The sequence below is a fragment of the Rhinopithecus roxellana genome, chromosome 7 (assembly GCF_007565055.1).
Source record: "Rhinopithecus roxellana isolate Shanxi Qingling chromosome 7, ASM756505v1, whole genome shotgun sequence".
Taxonomy (NCBI): Eukaryota; Metazoa; Chordata; class Mammalia; order Primates; family Cercopithecidae; genus Rhinopithecus; species Rhinopithecus roxellana.
The window spans coordinates 94,863,202-94,885,011 of record NC_044555.1 but is presented as its reverse complement, the minus strand read 5'-3'; the positions used below and the strand labels follow the sequence as shown (position 1 = coordinate 94,885,011).

At 40.5% G+C, this 21,810-nt stretch overlaps 1 protein-coding gene across 3 annotated transcripts in view; it reads right to left on the bottom strand.

The window, feature by feature from the left end:
• Window positions 1-8,893: 8,893 nt before the first annotated feature.
• Window positions 8,894-21,810, bottom strand: part of MID2 (midline 2) — a 100,536-nt gene continuing 87,619 nt past the window's right edge. For all 3 annotated transcript variants that reach the window (XM_030933700.1, XM_030933699.1, XM_030933701.1), the window contains exons 8-10: window positions 16,049-16,210; window positions 14,207-14,414; window positions 8,894-13,838 (exon numbers count right to left, since the gene is read on the bottom strand). In XM_030933700.1, coding sequence (XP_030789560.1) covers window positions 13,436-13,838; window positions 14,207-14,414; window positions 16,049-16,210 — 773 coding nt within the window. In that variant the 3' untranslated portion in view covers window positions 8,894-13,435. The remainder of the gene's footprint in view (window positions 13,839-14,206; window positions 14,415-16,048; window positions 16,211-21,810) is intronic.

Here is a 21,810-nt window from a genome sequence, read left to right as displayed (position 1 = left end):
GTCTCTTAATTACTCCTATTCGACTGTAAACTCCATGACAGCATGATTCTTGTCTGTCTTGTTACATCCTGACGTCTAGTAAAGGCTCAGTAAATATTTGTGAAATAAATAACAGCCTTCCGTTAATTAGGATGAACCTTGACTTTGGCACTGGCTCCACTTTTCTCTCCATTTCAAGCCCTGCCATCATGTAAGCAACATCAATGTCTGTGGATGACTCATCCAACATGTTAGCTTCATTGCCCTTTGATCTCCTCTACTTCAGCAACCTCTGACCATATGCCACTTTCTAAGTCATTACTAGTCATTAGTTTCCTAGACCACCCAATAGGCATGGAGCTGCTCCACTTTAGAATTACTGAACTCTACTAGCCTAATCTCTGGCTACAACCTCCTAGTCCAGTTACTTCTTGGTTCTCAGAACACCCACTCCTCATTCTCTTTCTTTTTAAAAAATTTTTGATCAAGGACTCATTTCACAGCCAAACATTTCTCATTCTCATCAAGATCTCCCATCCTTTGATTTCTCCCATTCTGCAGCTCATTATCACCTCATGGCTTCAATCCCTACCCAGTGTAGGTGCCATGGTACATCACTTCAACCACTTTCTTGCTGGCTACTTCACTGCCCTTGCATTTTTAATCTACCATTTATTGAGCAATTACTGTGAGCAACATTACATACATTATCTCTGCAGCCTCTCACAAAACCCTTGAGGTAGTATCAGCATTGTCCCCTTTCACAGATAAGGAAACAGATTCTAAAAGAGGTGAAGTAGACTTCCAGGGCACTGGTCCTTGCTGGGGTGAGCTGGGTGGCAGTTAGGTGGCACAGTCTTGAGTGCCTCTGCTGCCAACTGTGAGCAAAGTCTCGCCACTGGCAGCCTGGCATGGCACTCCAACTGTAGCTGTGTCAGTGTGTTATGATGCCCTCCCACATCAACCTGGCTGGAATCTTCACTAGTAAAGTGAAATATTCAAGGCTCAACAGCACAGATGATGGCTACATTGACCTTCAGTTTAAGAAAAGCCCTCCTAAGATCCCCTATAAGGCCACTGCACTTGCCACTGTGCTGTTTTTCAATTAGTGCCTTTCTCATTATCATAGGCTCACCTTCTGGCTACATCAGCAAAGCAGGGGTAGACTGGGCAGTTCCAGTCCTGATCATTGACATTCTGGTATTCCTGCCCAGATTTTACCACCTGCACAGAGCCTACTATGCATCCAAAGGATTACTTCTAGGGCTTACCAGGATTACTTCTAGAGGTTGCTCCTAAAATGACATTCCAAACTTTGATGACTAGCACCCACTTCAGCCCCTAGGAGAAGAGTTACATTGAGACTGTGCCCAGCTTCAGGATATCGAGCAAAAACCAAAGCTAACTGAGGGTTAGGGAATTGTGCAGTTTACAGAAGTTTAACAAAACAATGGCCAGATTTTATGGGTCCATCCCAAAAAATGTTAACAGAGCTTACAATTTGCTAATTAAAACATGCTCTATTTTTCATCTCCTGGCCCTGGCAAAAGCTCTTGACAAGTTTTTCCATATGAATATGTATTATGGAAGAACAGCAATGCTAACTGTCTGAGAAAATGGGAGGTTATTCTCTAGTGGAAAGTGTTGTTCCCACCACCCTCTTTAGAGTTGAACATTTCTTTTAAATAATCTTCATTGTCCATTTGTTCTTGTAGCAAATTGAATAAGTCTAACTTCTTATTACTAAGCAATTTATTTTTAAAATATCTCAATATCTAATCTCCTACACTTATGTCTACCTTCATGTTCTGGTGGAAGACCTTGGTAAAGTCAAATATCAGTGTGGGTCCATCTGTAACATTTTTCACTTGTTTTCTTATTGATAACAACCAGGAATTTTTTTAACCACAGAAGAAGTTTTCAAAGTGTAAACCCTTTCTCTATTTACCAATCCTTGGCCAGTTCTGATCCAGTTCACCAGTAGGTTGGGCAGCATATAATTTGGGTCGTTGGGTCTTTTGTAGATCAGTATGTTCTGTATATCATGTCTTTAAGTAATGGACTTTTGGTTGTTTCCTAATGAAAAATGTAGATAAGCGGTTATTATTTAGAGTTTATAACTCTATTGCTAGCACCTTATACTATGATGTCATTCTGCTAAAGATCGAAAGACTCAGCCTGTATCTCCAGAGGACTAGATTGTCTTAGGTTGAATCTGTTTCCTAGCTTGCAGAAAGTGACTCATTAAAAAGAAATTAAAATGTTGAAATCCCCCAAAAAAGAAATGAAGCAATTTGTGCAAGATCACACAGCTAGAAAGTGGTGGAGCAGGGTGCAATTGGGATCTCAAGGAGATAGGTCTGACTCCAAGGTCTGTGCTCCAAACCAGTAGGCTATTTTGCCTCTCAGAGGGAAAGATAACTGTGACTGCAACATGGAGAATGAAAGAGGGAAGCAGGCAAATGTGAAGATTTGGAGACCATGGCAGCAATCCAAGTGAGAATTGATGGTGGACTAATAATTATCTACTTGAACACTGCAAATAATTCCAAATAAAGTCCCACTTACTTCAGGCATGTGACTTTACAGGATGAACTTGGTGGGCTTTGGCTGAGAGCACAACTAGGTATGCCTATAAGAAACCAAAAGAAATCAGTAGTTTAAGACATTATTTCAGAATAAAACTTTTAACTTTAACTTTTCTGCAAATGTATATATATACACACATATATAAAATATATGCACACATTATTTATTCCTAGGTATGCAGCCGTTTATTAAAAGCTTCCCATGTTCTGGAAATTTATTATAGTCTTATTTAAATTTCCAACTACCCTGTGAACTACCATTTTATAAATGAGGAATGTGAGGCTGGGTGCAGTGCCTCACGCCTGTAATCCCAGAACTTTGGGAGGCTGAAGCAGGTGGGATCGCTTGAGGTCAGGAGCTCCAAACCAGCCTAGACCACATGGAGCGATCTCATCTCTACAACAAATGCAAAAATTAGCCAGGCGTGGTGGTGTGTGCCTGTAATCCCAGCTACTTGGAAGGCTGAAACAAGAGAATCGCTTGAACCCGGGAGGCGTAGGCTGCAGTGAGCCGAGATTGTGCCACTGCACTCCAGCCTGGGTGACAGAGCGAGACTCAGTCTCAGTAAATAAATAAATAAATAAATAAATAAGTAAACAAATAAAATGATGCACAGGAAGATCAAGAAAACTGCTTAATGTCACAGTTAGTTAATCGTAAAGATGGGATCAGAACCCAAGTCTGCTGCTCTCCTTCTAGTCACTTATCCAACGAAGTCCCAACCTTAGTTAGATTCATACTCCCTGACACCACCCACAGGCCGTCAGGGCCGGGGCCGGGGCCGAGAGGGGACGGGAATCACGCAAGAAAGCAACTACAAATCTCCACTTTCCAACCTTATCAAGGAACTAACCCGCAAAACCTGTGGCTAGTGATCTGCCAGGGAGGGGCCGAGCTTTATCCTGAAGGCCTCGAGGCACCCTTCCGCAGTCTTACTCTGGGCAGTGATCCCATTTTACACTCCCCACTCTGCTGGCACCATGTCCAACAGGGGCAGCAAACCTAGCCTCAAAGCCACACCAACCCAAGGACAGCGGCTGTTACATTTCTTCTCTCACAGAGAAGACACAATCAGAAGACACAATGGCGGATATCAACGTAATCTATTTGGGTCTTCTCCCCGTTTAAAACCACAATCGAGGATCTACAGATGACCATCAGTGGGTTCACGAACCCTCTGTGCTTACATGCAAATCATGGGCATTTTTTTAAAGGAGGTGGTCAATTGGTCAATAGTTTTCTTTATTTTCAAACGGTGCCATGTGCATCCTACCGCCCACCTCAAGAAAAACAAACAGGTTAAGAATCCTAACTCAAAGCTCTGTCAGCAAGAGCTTCTAGGCCATCTATACTCTCAGTTACGCATGCATCTGGCTCCCGCCGTAGGTCGACCTTCCTTCCTGCTCTCCCCTCCCCAGCACGCACGCAACCACCAAGCACGCGCCCCAAACGCACGCACCCCCCATGCACGCATCCCCACGTACGAACCCCCACGCACGCACGCACTCCACGCGCACGCATATATATTATTAATAAATCTATATCCCCTCACGCACATCTCCACATGCACACGCACGCACATACCCCAAGGGCTTCTCCATGAGTCTCCACGCTCAAACGCATCTCTTTGTCACCAGTCGCACACTCCCACGTCCGCATCTGTGTAAATCACATCTTCGCATCTCCCCCACACATCTCCACACGCACACAAGCATTCCCGCACACGCGCGCCTCCCCACGTACGCACCTCTCTACACCCCTTCATACACACTCATGCCTTCTCACTACACGTACCAGCCCATTTGCACACGCTTGCACTCTCCACATGCACCGCTCGGAGCTTTTCCCCCTCTCTCCTCCCAATGGCTGGCTTCTGGAGCCGACCTTTCCACGCCCCCAAGCTTCGCTGCAGCTAGGTCCCTCCCCAGCGCGCTGAGCTCACCGCGCCGGAGCCGGTCGCAGCCACACAGGCCCGTCCGACTGGGCCACAGCTTCCCACCTCACATCCCAGGAGACACCAGGCGGGGCGTGGCACCTCCCACGCGCGGCTCGAGGGAACTCCCAGGATTTCCCGTCCTTCCGAATTCGGGGGGGTCGGGGACTGCGGGGAGGCGTTTCTCATCCTCGCTGGGGAAAGCGCTCACCTGATGCCCAAAGTCAGTTTGCTCTTCCTCTACCTCCTGCCAGAGGGGAAGGGATTCCAAGAGAAAGCCAAGGTCTTTGGGGCGGAGAAGGGGAAATGACTCAGAGAGGAGGCGGCCCAGAGGGAGGGGCTAGTCTGGAAAGGGAGGGCAATGGGGTGCTGGAGGGAAAGGGGAGAAAAAAAGAGGATGGGAAAATCGCGTCAGGGGCAGTTTTGGGGGTGTCTAGCAAAGACCTGGAAGGCCTTCCCGGTTAACCCTGACTTCAAGAGCTGCTGCACTGGGTCATTTATTTCCTCAGTGCTGGGCCTTAAACTTTACCTGATACCCAAAACAGCCATGGCTAAGACCCTTGGCTAGCAGCTCACCAGGCATATAGGAATCTGCAGGTCTGGGCATGGGCGCAGGGATTGATTAACTCTTCATGTTCGAGGGAGTCAATAATAGTCTTAACCTTATAGGATTGCTGGGAGGATTGAATGAATCACTGCAGCTCAAGTGCTTGGCATAGTGCCAGGCACACTGTAGGCAACCAGTCAATGAGCGCCTATGAGTCAAAAAGTCTTCATTCCTTGATACTCTGTCTTCCCTCTAGATTATGAGTCTCATGAGGACAGGGATTATGTATCTTATTCATCACCGAACTCCAGCACCTGCCTCAAAGAGACTATCAATAAAATATTTGTTGAATGAGTGAATAAATGAATGGCGGAATGATAACTTGGAGTGGTGGCTGTACCACGACTCTCTCTTCTGCCTTTTAAGGGATGTATTTGTGGCAGTTTGGATTGGGAAGACCATAATTGGAGAAGGTGGCACACAGGACCCCTGTTAGTTGCTGTATCAAGTGACCTCCTCTGGCCTTGAAAAGTAGAATATCTTTGGCAATTCCCTGCATGAACACATTGAAGACTCTCAGATGGCTGACCTGAAATTTGAAACAGAGACACCACTAGCTAAAACAGTATTTGCATTTTGTACAGTTATCAAGCAGGATTGGGGAGAAGGCTGAAGCAGAAAGCTCAAAAGTAATGGTGGCAGAGGATTGGCAAGGGAGGTCCAGGTGAAGTGAAGTGTGTAAGGGGAAGGATAGTCACCCCAAAAGGGATTCTGATGATGGTCCTAAAGTAACAGTAATGTCATCCACTTCTCTGTCCCAGTCGTAAGATTCCCGATGATCTGCCCTCATGTCCCAATATTCTTGAGGTAGGTATGCACATCAGGCTCCTGTCACTACATTCACTAAATTTGCATTTATGGTAATTCATACTGTTAGGGCTAGAAGGGACCTCAGAAATTACCCATACTCTTTAATACCTAGTTGAAAAACTAAGAGCCAGAGATAGCAAAGGACACAGGCCTTGGAATTCTCTGGCCTTGGTACTGAATCTTTCAGAGACTGAATTTATTTTATATCCTAATTATGCATTTAATCTCTGCCCCATCCCCATTCCCACCCCCAACTCCCAAAATACTGAGAAAAATGAAAGGACATGAATGGAAGGTCAGCAGAAGGGAAGAAGAGAAGAGGTACTTCAAAAGACCCTGACTTTGCTTCCTTTTGCTTTCCCCTGAGGAAGCTACCTGGCCCTTCAACTAGTCTCTGTATGAGAATGGCTCTACCCTGGCACCCTAGCCACTTGGCAATATCTACAATGATCCCTCGAGAAAAGGCTTGAACCACAGCTAATCTGAGTCTTGGCAGAATGCCTGTGATCCTTCCAGAGCACAAGGGACGGGAGGCCTGAGAGGAGCTGCTTCAAGATAATTCCCACTTGCCTCCTTATCTCCCTTGGCAAGCTTCATGAGACAGATTTTCATAGCCTCTCACCTCCCAGGTATGTCTGATGAGGTACAAGACTTCCTGACCCACTTCCCTCAGAATAGAGCTACAGACTATAAAGCCACTTAAATGCAGTCTATAATTGGCTTCTTAGCAGTGAGGTATCCCACAAGTAATTTGGAAGTCTTCTGGTCCCTTGTGTTTCAGTGTCATCCTTTTTGTTGTTTGGGACAAGGACCATTTGGGGCTGGAAACTTTGACTGCGTTTTGTTTCACTGTGTAAATAATAAACTGTTTGAATCTAAAAGTGATTCCTTGTATCTTTACCTACTACATCAGTCAGGCCTTGGACTTGGACTTGCCATATGTGCTTGACAGTTGCTTACTGTGAATTTCACATTTTTGGGCCATCTCATGACCCTCTCTTATCACTGAGGAAGTTAAGTCAAACAATGAGGTGTTGCTGATAGTAGCTTTTTCATATCACTATACATCAAAGGGAAAATCAGCCCAAATTCAATTTCCTGGGACTTTTAATCTGCCTGGAAGAGTAGCAGATCCTCTTTGTATTCTGTGTGCAAGGCCGGCCCTTGTGCTCTAGAAGGATCACAGGCATTGTGCTAAGTGAGACTCAGTTGTCATCTATATCCCCTTTGAAAGAGTCCTCTTGGTCCAAAATATTTCCCCTGGCAGGGGCTTAGCCTGCCAAGGCATTGTCGGCTGACCCTTCTAAACTGGAAAGTCTGAAGCTTGCCCTCTCCAACTTGTCAGTCCCAAGTCAGACAACAAAAACATTTTCCCCGGAAGGTTCTTGTTAACATTTCTTGTTTTCTGAGAAACCATGTCTTGTTTTCTGTGTGAATTTTGCCCACATTCCTCCATTAGCACATTATTGGTGGTTAATTTATTAATTCTTCTAATTGTTTCCTTTGAAGGAACCTGGCCTTAAAGAATAATGGAAAGAAGCAGTCATGGGAATCCTGGACCAGGAATATGTGCCTGAGAGGGATTATACACGTGGTGCTGGTGAGTTCACCCAACTTCACAGTGTATGAGGTGACCTACTTGTTGTTCTGCTTATCAGATTCTAATTCTATTCAACCAGCATTTACTAAGCACATACTATGTACAAGTCTCCATGCTAGATCTTGGTAAGAGCTTCTACTTGCACTCTGGTGTCTCTAGTAAATGCTCCCTCTGTCAACTACCACTATTAACTCATTGAGTTCATAGATGTAAAACTATCTGAATTGGGTACTCCATTGTAAATGTTAGGAATATTTTTCATCTTAATATCCCACCACAGAAATGAGAAGAATACTAGGAACAGAACTAGTGGTTAATAACTGCTCTTGAATGACCCGAAAAGATCAGTCGCAATTGTAATTTTTGTATTGTGCCCAACAGTATAGGAAAACCAGCTTGATCCTCCATTCCTGGAAATTCATGGTGGAGGAGAGTCATTCTCATTAGCTGTCATGCTATATACATTTCTAATAACCTTGTAACAACCTATTTGGTCTCTGTTACTCCTAACCATCTTAACTGAGACCTCCTCCCTCTGAACTACAGGCTCAGATTCTCTGAAACTCTGGTACTTATTCTATTCTCAGATAGGGAAGCATAAAGAATCCTGTATCTGCCCTGTCCTGGCACATTAAATGGAGATGGCCTTTCCAAACATCATCACACACACAAAAATATTAAAATCTTGGCTATAGGTAATAGCCCTATATTTGGTATTTGCCTAGGTTGCTCTTCAATTAAACCATTAAACATACAATGTTCCAAATTATTTTCTCCTTTATATTTTACTCCTCTTACCTTTGGGCTGTAGTTCTTATAGGCCCCTGGTCTGATGACCTGTTTCAAGTCACTTCTCTAGCTGCCACCCTTGATTGCCCTGCTTCATTCACTTCATATCGCATGATCCCTTTTAGTCTTAGTGCCACTACAAATCTGATTAAGATATGCCCAATTCCAGCCCTGAGGGACTTCCTAGCTTCCTCCCAGTCTCCTCCTGCGGGCCAGGTGTTTTAACAGTAAGTCAGCTCACTTGCTTCTGGTGCTACCCTAATTTTAATCAATGGGTTCCAGCACTGGGATTTTATTTGTTCTTTGATTCTCACCTTCTGCTCCAATCTCTAAAACTGAATGTGTCATGTTTCCTTGAACCCTATATCTTCATTTCTTTGGTCTTCTTGACCACATCATGCTCCTGAAATCAAAGTCTTCTTGATTGGATTTTGAGCTCCAGACCCCCTGGGTCCTTTCTATCCAGATCACTACCTATTATATGATCCTTGGTTTCCCCTAGTCACTTACTGAATTCCAGAAGAATTCATGGCTATCTTCCTTTTAGTCCTCCCCCAATTAAACTCCAGCGAGAGACAACCAAGAATTCATGAATACATATATATTTATTTAATTCATAATATAGCATTTCGGATGGACTGGGATATTGTAGAGAGGGATGAGGCTGTGTAATCCACAGATGCTCATATGTCTGTCACTAGCAGAGACACTGTTGGTCCAAAGCTCCCAATACAAACAGTCGTGTGGTAAAGCATTTGATAAAAAATAGTCCAACAATAGTCTAATAAATAGTCTAGCCAATAACAACAACACAGCATATGTCTGAATCTGGCAGACTGTACCATAAAAGGCAGTTTGCCTGACCTGATGGCAATCAGTTTGGCCAACCTGTAATACACAGCCAAATACAGCCATTGGTGCCAACGCTGCAGTTGGCTTCAGGAGCTAGAAATAACTGTAGGAGTGGTTCTTACCTACCTGCCTGACGTTCTCCATTCCTTGGAGGAAGCGGTATCAAATATTTGAGTTTATTCAAAAGTCTATCCATGGATTGCTCCATCTTGGTAGTCATATATAAATATGTAAACCATGGAAGTTTAGAAAATTCACCTAGTGTGTTTTAGCCAAAAGGAACAGATAAGTGATTTTGCTGCAATCTGAATTTCACTGCATCCAAAGATACACATTGAATTGTATAATAAAAACACATCCAGATGCAGTTACTCTTACTTACAAGTAGCCAGAACCTCAATGTGGCATTAAAATTTCTTTCACACTCTCAAAACAGGTTTTACTTTATTTTTGATTATTTTTGTGCTTTCTTCAGTAAGACAATATAAAAAGTGGAAACAAGCATAAATTGCAGACATAAAATAATCTTCTGGTAGAAACGGTTGTGGAGAACAGGTTGAGTAGAGCAACAACAACAAAAGCTTATGGAGTCACCTTCTTTGAAAATGTTAACTACAGGTCCTATTCTCTTTGTCCAGCTGGGTTTAGCTAAAGGTACCAATTACTTCTCTTAAGGTCCATGGCAGTGCCAGAATTCTATAAAAGTCAAGTTAACTGAAGTAAATATCTGGGGCCCATCACACCCCCACTGAATACTTTGCCACCATGTTGTATCTTAGAAGTCATTTTTCACTGTTTGGCTCAGAAATTGGGACTTCAGAGTTAAACTTCATTGCTTACTCCAAACCCAGTTTAATTCTCCACTTTTCTAAGTAGGCTTAGCTCTGAGTGATTTTTGGCTATAACCAAAATGTAAATCCACCTTCAAAGAACAAAGTTTGACAAGATTGAAATGTTACTGAAAAGAATGGTGCCATATGCTCCAAAGACATTTCCCCAAGATAACTGCCAAAGAGTTTTTGAGGAGGACAATGATCATTTATTATGTAGGAGCCTTTATACTTCTGCAAAATAGAATTAATATAGCTCAAATGGAGTAGTAACCAAGCTTTTCTGCCCAGGAAGTAACAAACATCACTATGAACATGAGAGTACAAGAGGGAAACTTTCATAATTCAGTTTTTCATTGGTACATTCATTCAATAAACATTAGGCAAGCTAATGTTCCAGGCACTGTGCCAGGTATTAAAAATATAACAACAACAAAAGACACAATCCTTCCCCTCAAGGTGTTCAGTCTAGCAGGGAAGATGATTATACATTAAAATTTTCTGTGCATCAAAATCATGAGGAGCTTGTCAAAAATGTAAATTCCTGCCTATGTTCTCAGATATTCTGGTTAGGTCAGGAGTGGGAACCCAAAATCAATTGTTTTGACACACACTAAAGGTGATTCTAACATAGGTGGTGTGAGGACCATGCTTTGAAAAACACTGCTATGCAATGTGATTATTGCTGAGAGAGGGGGATGCTTGGGGTGTCATGGGATCTCCAAAGAGGGACACATCATCCAGTCCAGGGAATAAAGAGTTAGTCTGGTTGAGAGAGATAGAATTGAGGAAAGGTAGTCAGGATAGAGTCAAAAGTAGGGTGGGGGAAATTAGAGCTTTGTCCCAGGGCACTAAAATATAAAAAACACCACAATAAGTGAACAGCTTTGGAGAGCAAAGGACAAGGCAAAGGAAATTGTTCTACTGGGATGGAGGTTGCATTTTCTGTACTTACAGCATTTTCACACTATTCCTTTAATTTAAGAAAAATTTCTGTTGTTTACTCTGGGCATTAAAATTGTTAATCATGTTTCTGCTGCAGGCCCAGAGAATAACTTGTGTAAATAGTTAAACTTGGCTAGCTTAATCAATGTGAGGGGGAAAGTGGCAAAAGATGAAGCTGTGTAAGCAAACAGGGACATGAAAAGCCAAACTCTAAGGAGTTGGGACCTTCTACTGGGTGCTAAGGGAGCCAGTGAAAAGTTTTATGAAGGGGAAGAAAATCATTTTTTTTGTTTAAGAATTTGGAGATAAGCCCTAGGGAAGAGACAAAGGTGACTGAGAAATGAAGGACACACATTTTAAAGCACTGCTACACTGTATTGGAGCTGGAGGTAGGGAAAGAGATTAACATTTATGGCACACTTAAGAAATGTCAAGTGCTGAGCTAGACAGTTTACATATGCTATCTTTTTTAACCTTAGAAACAGCCGTGTGAAGTAGACATTATTTTACAGAGGAGGAAACAGAGGCTCAGAGAAGTGAGGTACTTGTCCTAGGTCACAACGCTAATAAATGGTAGAAAAACTAGGATCATTTGAATCCAAAGGTTATGAGCTTTCCACTACAGCAAGCTATTTACCAGCACTGATGAATTTTACTGAGGTTGCTCATTTCCTGATTAGCAGTAAGTACATATGGTCTTTAAAACCAAAAAAGATGACGTTGCTGCTAGATTTATATTTTTGAGCCTTCCTTGTGTGTCTGCATCAGTCTTGCTTTCCACATTAAGTGAACAAACAATACATAACTGTTATTGGGGAGGATTATATACTTTGTTTCTTCCACAGAATAGTAAGCCATTGGCAGCAGGTAGAGCATTTTATTAGTATGTGCACTCCCATGGCAGTAGTTTGGTACCTGGCATCTAATAGTTTATTGAATGAATTAATAAATAAGCATCCACCAAACTAGGGGAAAGGAAGAGGGGAGTTTTGACCTTTCAAGTCTCCAATCTGGGGGAGTTGTTACAGCTACCACTTTGTAATTTTACAGCAGTAATATTTTCACAAATACCAGGAGAACACTTCTGAAGCCATCTTAGCTCCTGGAAAGGAGAAAGCTCTGGCTCTCTGACGTCCCCAATCCCTTCAATGGAAATTTTAAAAAAATCATAGACCAAAGGCTCCATTTCCTTCAACTATACTGGTCAGGACTGGGATGAAGTTTATGTCTGCATTTGCATGGAGTGATTGGCTAAGCCAATGAATACTGTAAACAAGATTGCAAAAGGAATGATTATTTATCCCATTTAAGAAAACAAACTGTTTTCAGACATTCTTAAGTACTTCAGGAGTGTTCTATATGAAAATGCAAGTACATTTGTATGTGAATAGTTGGTGCATCAATAATACGCCATTTTTACTGATTAAGTAAAGTAGGTTCCTAAAGAGCCTTCACTCTGCAACTTTTTAAAAGCCTAATTCTCATAACTGTATGTACTTGGGAGTAGTAAAACTGTTTTTTAAATAGTCTATGACAGAATTTTTAACAATTCGGATGGCCATCCTCAAGTAGGTAGCATCACTTCTACCTGGATCGATTTTCTATGCAGCAACAGCATCTCTTGTGCAATCTTGTCTGCAAATCTCTCCTAATCCAATAGAGTTCTTCCCATTATCTATGTCATGGTTGCATGTGTATGTATGCATGACAAGAGGGAGGAGGGCAATGATGGGTAGAGGGAAGAAAGAAATGTTGATTGATTTTGATGTTTCCTGTAGGGGACAAAAATGGATGGTGTAACTTATTTTCCCTTCCAGTATATTTCTCACTCAAAGGAGCAAATTAAAAAGTTTTATGTTCTAGTTTGAGTTGGTGTTTGGAAAAAAAAAACAGTTTTTTTGTATATATAATATATAAAGTGAATATACATACATATGCAAGTGAATATATATAAAGTATATATATATATATGTTCACTTTATATATTACATATACACATTCATGGTTTCCTAACAAAACCTTGATGATAGGTTTTCATCAAAAGTAAAATATAGTATGTGATAATTTGACACTGTTCAAAATTCTACATGGCCAAACTGGCCAGTACTAGAAAGGCTGACTACCCCCCTCTTCTGGCTGGCTAGCCCCTTATTCAGGGCATCTTTCCACATTATTTAACTAGAATTACCCTAATTGCTTCCAATATAATTTATATTCCTAAATCACTGGGAACTTTTAATTCTCCAATGACAACAGATGCATTTTCTAAATTTTTCTCCAATGGCTTGAACACAGACTACTCAGATAATTTGTTCTGAGAAACTCAATATATTAATTCAAATATAAGCTTTAATGCACAAAAATTAAATCTGCAGTATCTAGTTATTTTGGATGCTTCAAACAAACTTTATTTTGTATCTCATATATTGAAGGCTAACTTAGGTGTAGGAGGGAAGAATTGCTGAACTAGAGAGCCGGTGAATTATATGCTCTCCTGAAACTTAATGACAGGTTTTCATCCCAGAAACATAAGGGGATTCTTGAGGCCTGCAGTTGCATTCCTGCCGCTCAGGGTAATCAATAAAATCTGGGGCAGGCAAGCCAGACAAGATCATTAGGGATTTGTTCCAGATTGTAAATGTTGGACAAACTGGAAGAATGAAGGTCACATCAAAAGTATGAAGATGGAGAGAGTTAGCTGGGTCATAGAAAGACAGCATATTGTTGTCATAATCCAGGAGGACACCCAGACGCTTCAACTGTGGGGGCACATCCACCAGCATTTCCTTGTTGTTATGTCTCACCACGAAGTTACTATTGCAGCGAGAGAAGACCCATGAGGAGGCATTCTTGCCAATCCATTCATTCTTTGGAGCTGATTTGTAGGCAATGCCAATTGCATACCTGTGAGACAGTGGAGAGGAGACAGAAATAAACATTTATGAATGATCTGAGTTGTGTTAGACACCATATATGATATATAACAAATAGGATACATGTTTATTCCTTAAATAGTTTACACTTAGATGCATAATGCTGATATCACTAGAGCTTTAAAAAGTTAGCAATTAGAACAATGTGGCAATTTCTATCTCCTAGTCCAGTATATTTTCCAATATTTTATGAAAAATTTGGCAAATTTTTCTGGGAGTGGTTTTCATCACATACCTTTTAACTTTGACTTATTGGTATTATGGTTGTGCTATAGAATGAATCTCCTAGGAACCTAATGACAGAGGACAGAAGGGAAAAGGAAAATGGGATCCACTTACCATGTTGAGGAACCCATGACCACCTCCCAATAGTGGCAGCCACTGTCAATGAATATATTTCCTGCTGCCCCATAGCACCCTGTGCCACTAAACCTCTCTGGGGTATGGCTCTTCTTTAGAGAGCTTTCATCCTTCTCCATCTGCAATCCATCATTGGAGATCTTCAACTTCTTGTGAGTCATTTTGGGATCCAATTTAAAGGGTTGGCCTGAAAAACAAAGTAGAAAAAAAAAAAGAAAAAGCACAGTGAAGTATCTTAAAATTCTACCTTTTCCACCAGCATCATCACTGGCAGGGTATGCTCGATATCATGATCACTCTTGGTCCAGTGCAAGTTGGCTGCTGTTTAAATCTTATTAAGAAAAGAGGCCAGAAGCCAGAGTTTTCAATAAAGTAAGAATAAAGGTCAATCTCCCATAAAACGACCTTCATAAAGGCATTTATTTTCCCACTGTGGGAAAAAATGTGGATCTCTCCTAAAAGCAATTTGTGGGAAGTCATATTCCAAGCAAAAAGGAGCTTAATAAGCGGTCCCCCGCATCATATATTATCAAAGTAAAAGGGAGTGCTCAAAGTTTCATGTTCTCAAATATGTTTTGTACTTTGCTTAATTTCAGTGGGTTGTTTGGGATTTGGGTAGATTTTAAGGGAAATAGTGTTATGATGTCTGAGGTGAGGGGAATTGATGAGGTAATTGCTGCTTGATGGCAGAACCAGAAAACCCTGAGAACTCAGCAAGTGGACAACTATTTTTGCCTTCTTACAATTGGGATGTAAATAACATATAATTAGGCAATTTTGTTAGAGTGACTGTTGCATCATCAATGATCAGAGAAAACATTTATTGTGTAGGATCATTCACAACAGAGAATTCTTTATAACAATATGACAAAAACATTGTTACTGAGGGACAAGTTGCTGGGTATGGCAAGAGATTTATTATACGGAATGCTTCTGTGACAGACACTGTTGGCTAACACATTACCCTTTCTCAACTTTTTCTCTCTTACTCGCTTTCACTATAGAGGTCAGAAAAGCTAAATACTCAATCTCCCAGCCTCCCTTGCTGCTAGGGGCGGCTAAGAACATGGAAGCAGATGGAAGCAGAAGTCAGACAGAGCAGGGGAAACTTAGGAAAGTTTTGGTTTTCCAGATAAAAGGGATTATGTGTACCAACTCTTTCCTCTTTCCTTTCTTGAGAAGAAATATGACATCTGAAAGCTGCAGTGGTCATCTTGCAGCCATGTGGCTAGAAGCCAATGCACACAGGGAGAAGGAGCCTGCATCTTTTATGACATCGCAAAGCAGCTGCACTAGCCCTGAACTGCCTACCTTCAAACTTCTTCCTATGTGCATGTGTGAGAGAGAAAATGTATATTATTCATTTAAGCAATTAACAAATGCTGTTTGTTAAGCTATGTTAGTTGCACTTTTTGTTATTTGCTGTCAAAAGCATTCTTAACAGATATGGCTTCTCTGTAGTAGGATTTTGCTAGATTATCACAAATAATGCTCTTTTATGCAATTGTCCCCCAAATATAAGGGGTGGAGTGCAGAGAAAACTCTTCACTAACATCCTCCCAAGCTACCAGTCTTTGTGCATATCTCTGGGTCCACAAATCTTCCATGGGCACCAACAAACTCCTTGCCCAAAGTACAAACTACAACAGTGTTCCATGGGCACCAACAAACTCCTTGCCCAAAGTACAAACTACAACAGTATAGCTCCTCTACCCAGTTCCACTGCTCCCCATGCACTGCTGTGGGTGCCTGCTCAGGCTGTGTACTCCCCTGGCGTGGAGAAGAAAATTGATCTTTCCTTTTGAAATTACCACAACGTACTGTTTGTTTTTAGTCGGGTAGGTTCACTGTTCCGGCTACCGGCTTGGTTTATGGCTTTAACGATGAAGATGTAGCGAGTCCCGCTCTGGAGTCCATGCACTGTGTAATGGTTCTGTTTAATGTTGGGCACAATCATCCAGCTGTCTACTGAATTATACAGGCCTGTAAAATGGGGAAAGACAAGGACATCAGCCAGCAGGTAAGAGAGACAGAATGAAAAACACACTGAAAATTCATCAAAAGCCACCCCCTCAAAAGTGAATTCATTTTGTTTTCTTTTGAGTCTTAGAAGATGTAATGAGATGAACCAGGGCTTATGATTCCACTATTTCATTACTGCCACAGAACTAGGCTTAGGCCAGGCTCCATGCTTCTGGCATTTGAATGCAACCACTAACAGAAGTTAGGTTATTTCAATTTTTATTTTTTGCCAGATAACACAGGAATGGCTACTATACAGAGTCACAGAATCATCGCTCTTATTGAGTCTCTGGATATTTACTCCAAACGTCCACTCCTCTGAGAGCTGAGTCTGGTCTTATATGGATGGAGCAATCCTGTGCAGAGCACAGAAACATGGAAACTCAGCCAAAGGGACACGTAGATACTGAATGTCCCTTATTTCACAAATGGGAAACAAGGATTGAGAGAAGCAAAGTGACTTGCCCAAGGCCACAGATAGTCGGTGATGGTGCTGAGAGTAGAACCCTGGTATTTTTTAAATGGTAGCCCAGTGTTTTCTCTACTACATCACAGTTCATGGGGCAAACAAAAATGTTCTTTTGTCTCTGCAAGGTAGTGAGGCTCTCAGGGCTTACGATTCCACTCTCCTACTCCATCCTCACCCTTACTTCCCAAACTAGCTGGTCTCCACAGCACCGTAGGGAAGCCAAAGAGATGACATGATAACCAAAGCAAGATATCATCTCCCCATTCTTACACAACACATTCTGTTGTGTGATTCCCATGTTCATTTTGGGTTGAGTGGTCCAGGAGCACATTGTTATCTGTAATCTTCCTCCCTTCCAAGTAAGGAAAGGGATCAGAGAACTAGGCTTCTGCTTTTGATGGATTTTAGACTGCAAATATTAACTTAAACAGGGGAAATGTACATAAGTAAAACATATATCTGGCAAGCTTTCGATAAAAGAAAAACCAACATTCTAGTCTGCAGATTATCTAGACTTCTCTCTACTGTTACCTGCTTTTCAGTTAGTTTACCAGTTTTTAGCCACAGTTCTACTAGAGGGTAGAAAGGGAAGGGCAAGGAAAATAAGCAGTGAATTCAGTCATTTCTATGCAACTCTAGTACAAGATTTAGTGAGGCTGAAAATTGAAAATAATAAGTCATGAGTGTTTTGCAAGAGACCTGATCAAAGGTTTATAATTAATCTGAGGGAAAGTTGAAGAGTCTAAATTAAAACTAGTAAAAGAAACATAATGGAGGGCAAACAGATATGCTGGAGAAAGATGAGGAAGAATTGGTGGAGGTGCCCAGTGATTCTCATTAAAACACAATATGGATTAAAAGGGTAGGAGCAATGTTTGAGGCCTTGCCTATGTTACCAATACACTGTATGAATCATAAGCTGCACATAAGATTTTAATACAAAGAGGAAAATATATAATCTCCAAATATACACCCAAAAATACAAGGAAAAACTTCACAATGAAGTACTATGCAGCTGTGAAAAAAGAATGAGGAAAAGATCTCTATTAACTGATATAGACTGATTTCAATGAAATTTTGTCAATTGAAAAAAGCAAATTCCAAAAGTATATATGTATATGTAGTATATATGCAGTACACTACTGTTTTGAGAGAAAGAAAAATAAGAAAACATGCATATATTTGCTTGGATTTACAAAGCAACAACAATAAAAACAGGAAAGATAAATAAAAAATTCATGAAGTTGGTTATCTACAAGGGGTAGGGGGTGGAGGAACAGGATTAAAAAGATATGGGAGGAAATGACATTTCTCTGAATGTACCTTTTTGTATAGCATCCTCTTTGGGAAACACATTGTTTTACAAATTCAAAGAAATAAAATTGAATCAATACAGATGGGAAAAGTGGGGACTAAAACTGAAGGCAAACTGAAACAAACCCAACCGCATTTCAGATGAACAGCATAATTACACCAACATGGTGGGGGTGGGAGGAAAACCTCAAACAAATCCTGAAGTATTGTTAGCCAGTTTGTTTTTGTAGTGGCATGGACAAAGCAATTCAGAAACTATTTTAGATGTATTATGGGATTGAGCAAATGAGTACATGTGTTGATGTTGGGAGCCAGCGTTCATACTGTGGAAGAAGGAACATGCAAATACAGAATGGAGAAAGGCAGGAAAGAACCTGTGGGGATGGACTGGAATTTAAGGTATTGATGTAAACTCATGACTCCTAAAATATACGTATGTTTATGTGCACATAAATAAAGTATGTATGCATGTATATTATATGTGGGTGCACATGCTTACATATATGGATGTTTGTGTGTATATCTAGCATATCTAGCACTCAGGCCTTGGTCTCTAATATTGTCCCACTAAAAGAAACCAGGGTTCCTTGGAAAAAAAAATGACTGATTTCAAGGCTGGGACAGAATAAGGTCAAAATGAGCCTAGAACATTTTGTTATGCCAGAAAGTAAGGAAGTGCTCAAGAAAATGATGGGGGAATGTTATATGGACTCAGAAATCACCTTGAAAGGCTCCCAATGGCTAAATCTTGACAATTTGAACACCAACACAAGTAAGGGCAGTAAATAATTATTAACAATCGAAAAAAGAGAATTCATCAGCCCATACTGATATATAAACAAATGGGAGGAAATGGGGAGTGGGGCTCTTGCTTATAGTAGAATGCCAAGCGCCAACTTGAAAATGTGGGAGGGAATATTCAACTGTAAAATAATAATTTTGCAATCATCATATTAATGATTGATTCAGGCAAGTATCGTCAACTGATAATAAAACAAGGGTAAGGGTGGGGATGAGATGGTTTGATGAAGAAGCAGGGTATTTTTATGGTTTTAAAATATACCACACAGATTACTTATTAGCGGCAAAAGAAAAAGTAGTAACTACAGTGAATAAATCAGACAACATCTTAACTAGGTGATCAAAATTAGCATCATCAGTGAAGGGCAAGTGGACATGATGTGTCTCCAAATATTATACCCTAAGAAAGAACTGTACTGCTGAATATAATCATGAGAAAACTTCAGAAAAAATCAAAATAAGGAGCAGTACAATGAAGTATAATAAAGACATAAAAGAACATTTTTTAAAAAATGTCAGTGTTGTTCAAGACAAAGAAAGGCTGAAGAAATGTTCCAGATTAAAGGAGATATGACAAAAGAGATATGACAATTAAATGTAATACCTGACCCTAAACTATCAAGGACAATATTGGGTTCTTTATATGTCATAAAGAATATTATTTGGTCAAATGTCAAAACTTGGAATATAAATGGTGGTTTAGATAAAATTATTGCATCAAGGTTAAATTTCTTCAAGTTGGTAACTATACTGTGGTTATGTAAGAGAATTTCCTTATTCTTAGGAAATATACACTGAAGAATTCAGAGGTGAAAGACCATGATGTATGCAGTTTGCTCTAAAATGGTTCCAAAAAAACAGGGAATGTTAGCAAATGCTAAAGGAAATTGGACAAACATTAACAGTAGGTGAATTTGGGTAAGGCATATACAGGTGTTCTTTGTGCTAGTCTCGCAAGTTTTCTGTGATTTTGAAATCATTTCTAAATTTTAAAAGGTAAATATATGATCCTCTAGGTATTACTGAGATTTAGTAAGATGGGACTTATGACTGAATTATGTCAGTGGAAGTATACCTTTTGTTCAAAAGGGAAAAATTACAATATGGAAATCCCTGAACCTGAGTGTAAATGTGTGGCAGAGAGTATTTGCATGAGAATGAAAAGGAAGGGAAACAGAAGTTACATCTTTCTGGTAGTATGTTACAGTCTGCCTGGCTAGACAGAGTTTACGGCTAATGCTTTTGTAATGCAAAACACAAAATTCAAACAGAGGAAAGATAATACAGTAATCAGAAGACAAACACACTCACATATTTGTTGGAATTCTCATTCACCTCACAGCATAATCTGAAACATTATCGGTTGTGATCATTTCAAATCTTAGAAGAGGTGGGAAGAAAGTTAAAAATCAAGAAATAAAGTTGAAAGAAAAGGTGAAGGGGGAATAATCCTCACCAACAAGAATAAAATTTCTGGATAAAGAAAATGTGCAAAAACATCTAAGGAAAGTAGCTCTCAGAATGGAGGTTCAGTCAACTGTGGCAGGCCAGACTGGCGGGTAGGATTGGGATCCTGAATCTTCAAAAATACTTATTCCTAGTAAAATAGTTTCCCATTGCCATCAAAATTTTGCTTCAGGCCTCTGCCCTTGTCCTTGTTCTAACAAACTTTTCTATCAATAACTAGAGGAAGAAATAGAAGGCAGGCTGTGAGGGTAAGCAAGTATATTTGAAAGTAGAATCTGTATCCCAAAGGATTTTAGCATGCTGAAATGAAGTCACAGAACTAACCAGATAAAATGTACTAGGGATAAATTCAAGGCTTTGTATTTTTGTTTTAGACATTCAATTGTATAAGAACAGGATTTGGAATACATAGAAAATTCAGTTGATCATATGCTTAGTAAACAGTCAGTAGTCAAAGTGGCTGCTGAAAAAAAGGTAGAGGGCAAAGGGGCATCAGTTAATGTACAAGAGAAATAATCCAGCTATCCTCTGCAGTGGTCAGATCACTTTTGGAGTACTGCATTCACTTCGTTGACAGAACATTTTATAAAGCACAGTGATAAACAGGAGTGTGTTCTTAAAAATGATACGAGGGTAGCAAAAGATCTGAAACTATGCCATATGAGGAGCAATTGAAAGAAAGGAAGATGTCTAGCCTGGAAAAGAGAAAATTTAGAAGGACATAGGAACTAACGAAAATTATTTGAGGAACTGTTATGTGAAAGATGGATTAGGTTTGTTAGTGAGGCACAAAAGGTCAGAACTAGGACTAACTGGTTGTTGTGGTTTACTTCAAGGAGCATTAAACTTGAAGTCTGACAGGCTCAAGCTGCAACCTTGACTCCAGCATTTCGTAGCTCTGTGACTTTGGGCAATCACTCAATTTGAGCCCCAGTTTCTTCATCTATAAAGTGGAGTTAATAACATTTCATAAGGCTAAGTAAGCACCCATAAGGACTAAATGAGATAATGTATGTGGAAGCATTTGTAAATGGCAAAGCATAATACACATGTAAATTATTATTGTCGTTATTATTTACTAAAAGGAAGAGTTAAGCCTCTTATAAGGAAGCACTGGCCATTATTTATAGCTGCACAACAATCAAATGGGTTGTTTTGTTAGAAGTGAGCTACCCACCACTGGAAATATTCAAGCAGAGAGAGGATGATTATCTACTGAGTGTCTGGCAGGAGGGAAGAAGATTAGACTAGATGACTTCTAAGGTCCATTCCAATTCTAAGATGCTATGATCCTATCACTGTGGAGAATTACCCTTTAAGCTTTTCTTTACAAAGGACTATATAACCTTGGAAACAGAGGTGACAACCTTTAGATCTTTGTCACTTCTCAGACTTCTTCTTAATTCCTGGGAGATGACTGCTTTCCCCATATCAGGAAAAAGAAGCATAGTTGTTGGCATTAAGACTTTCCAGAGAAGGACAGACAAGTAAATCAGTGGGGCATTAGAGT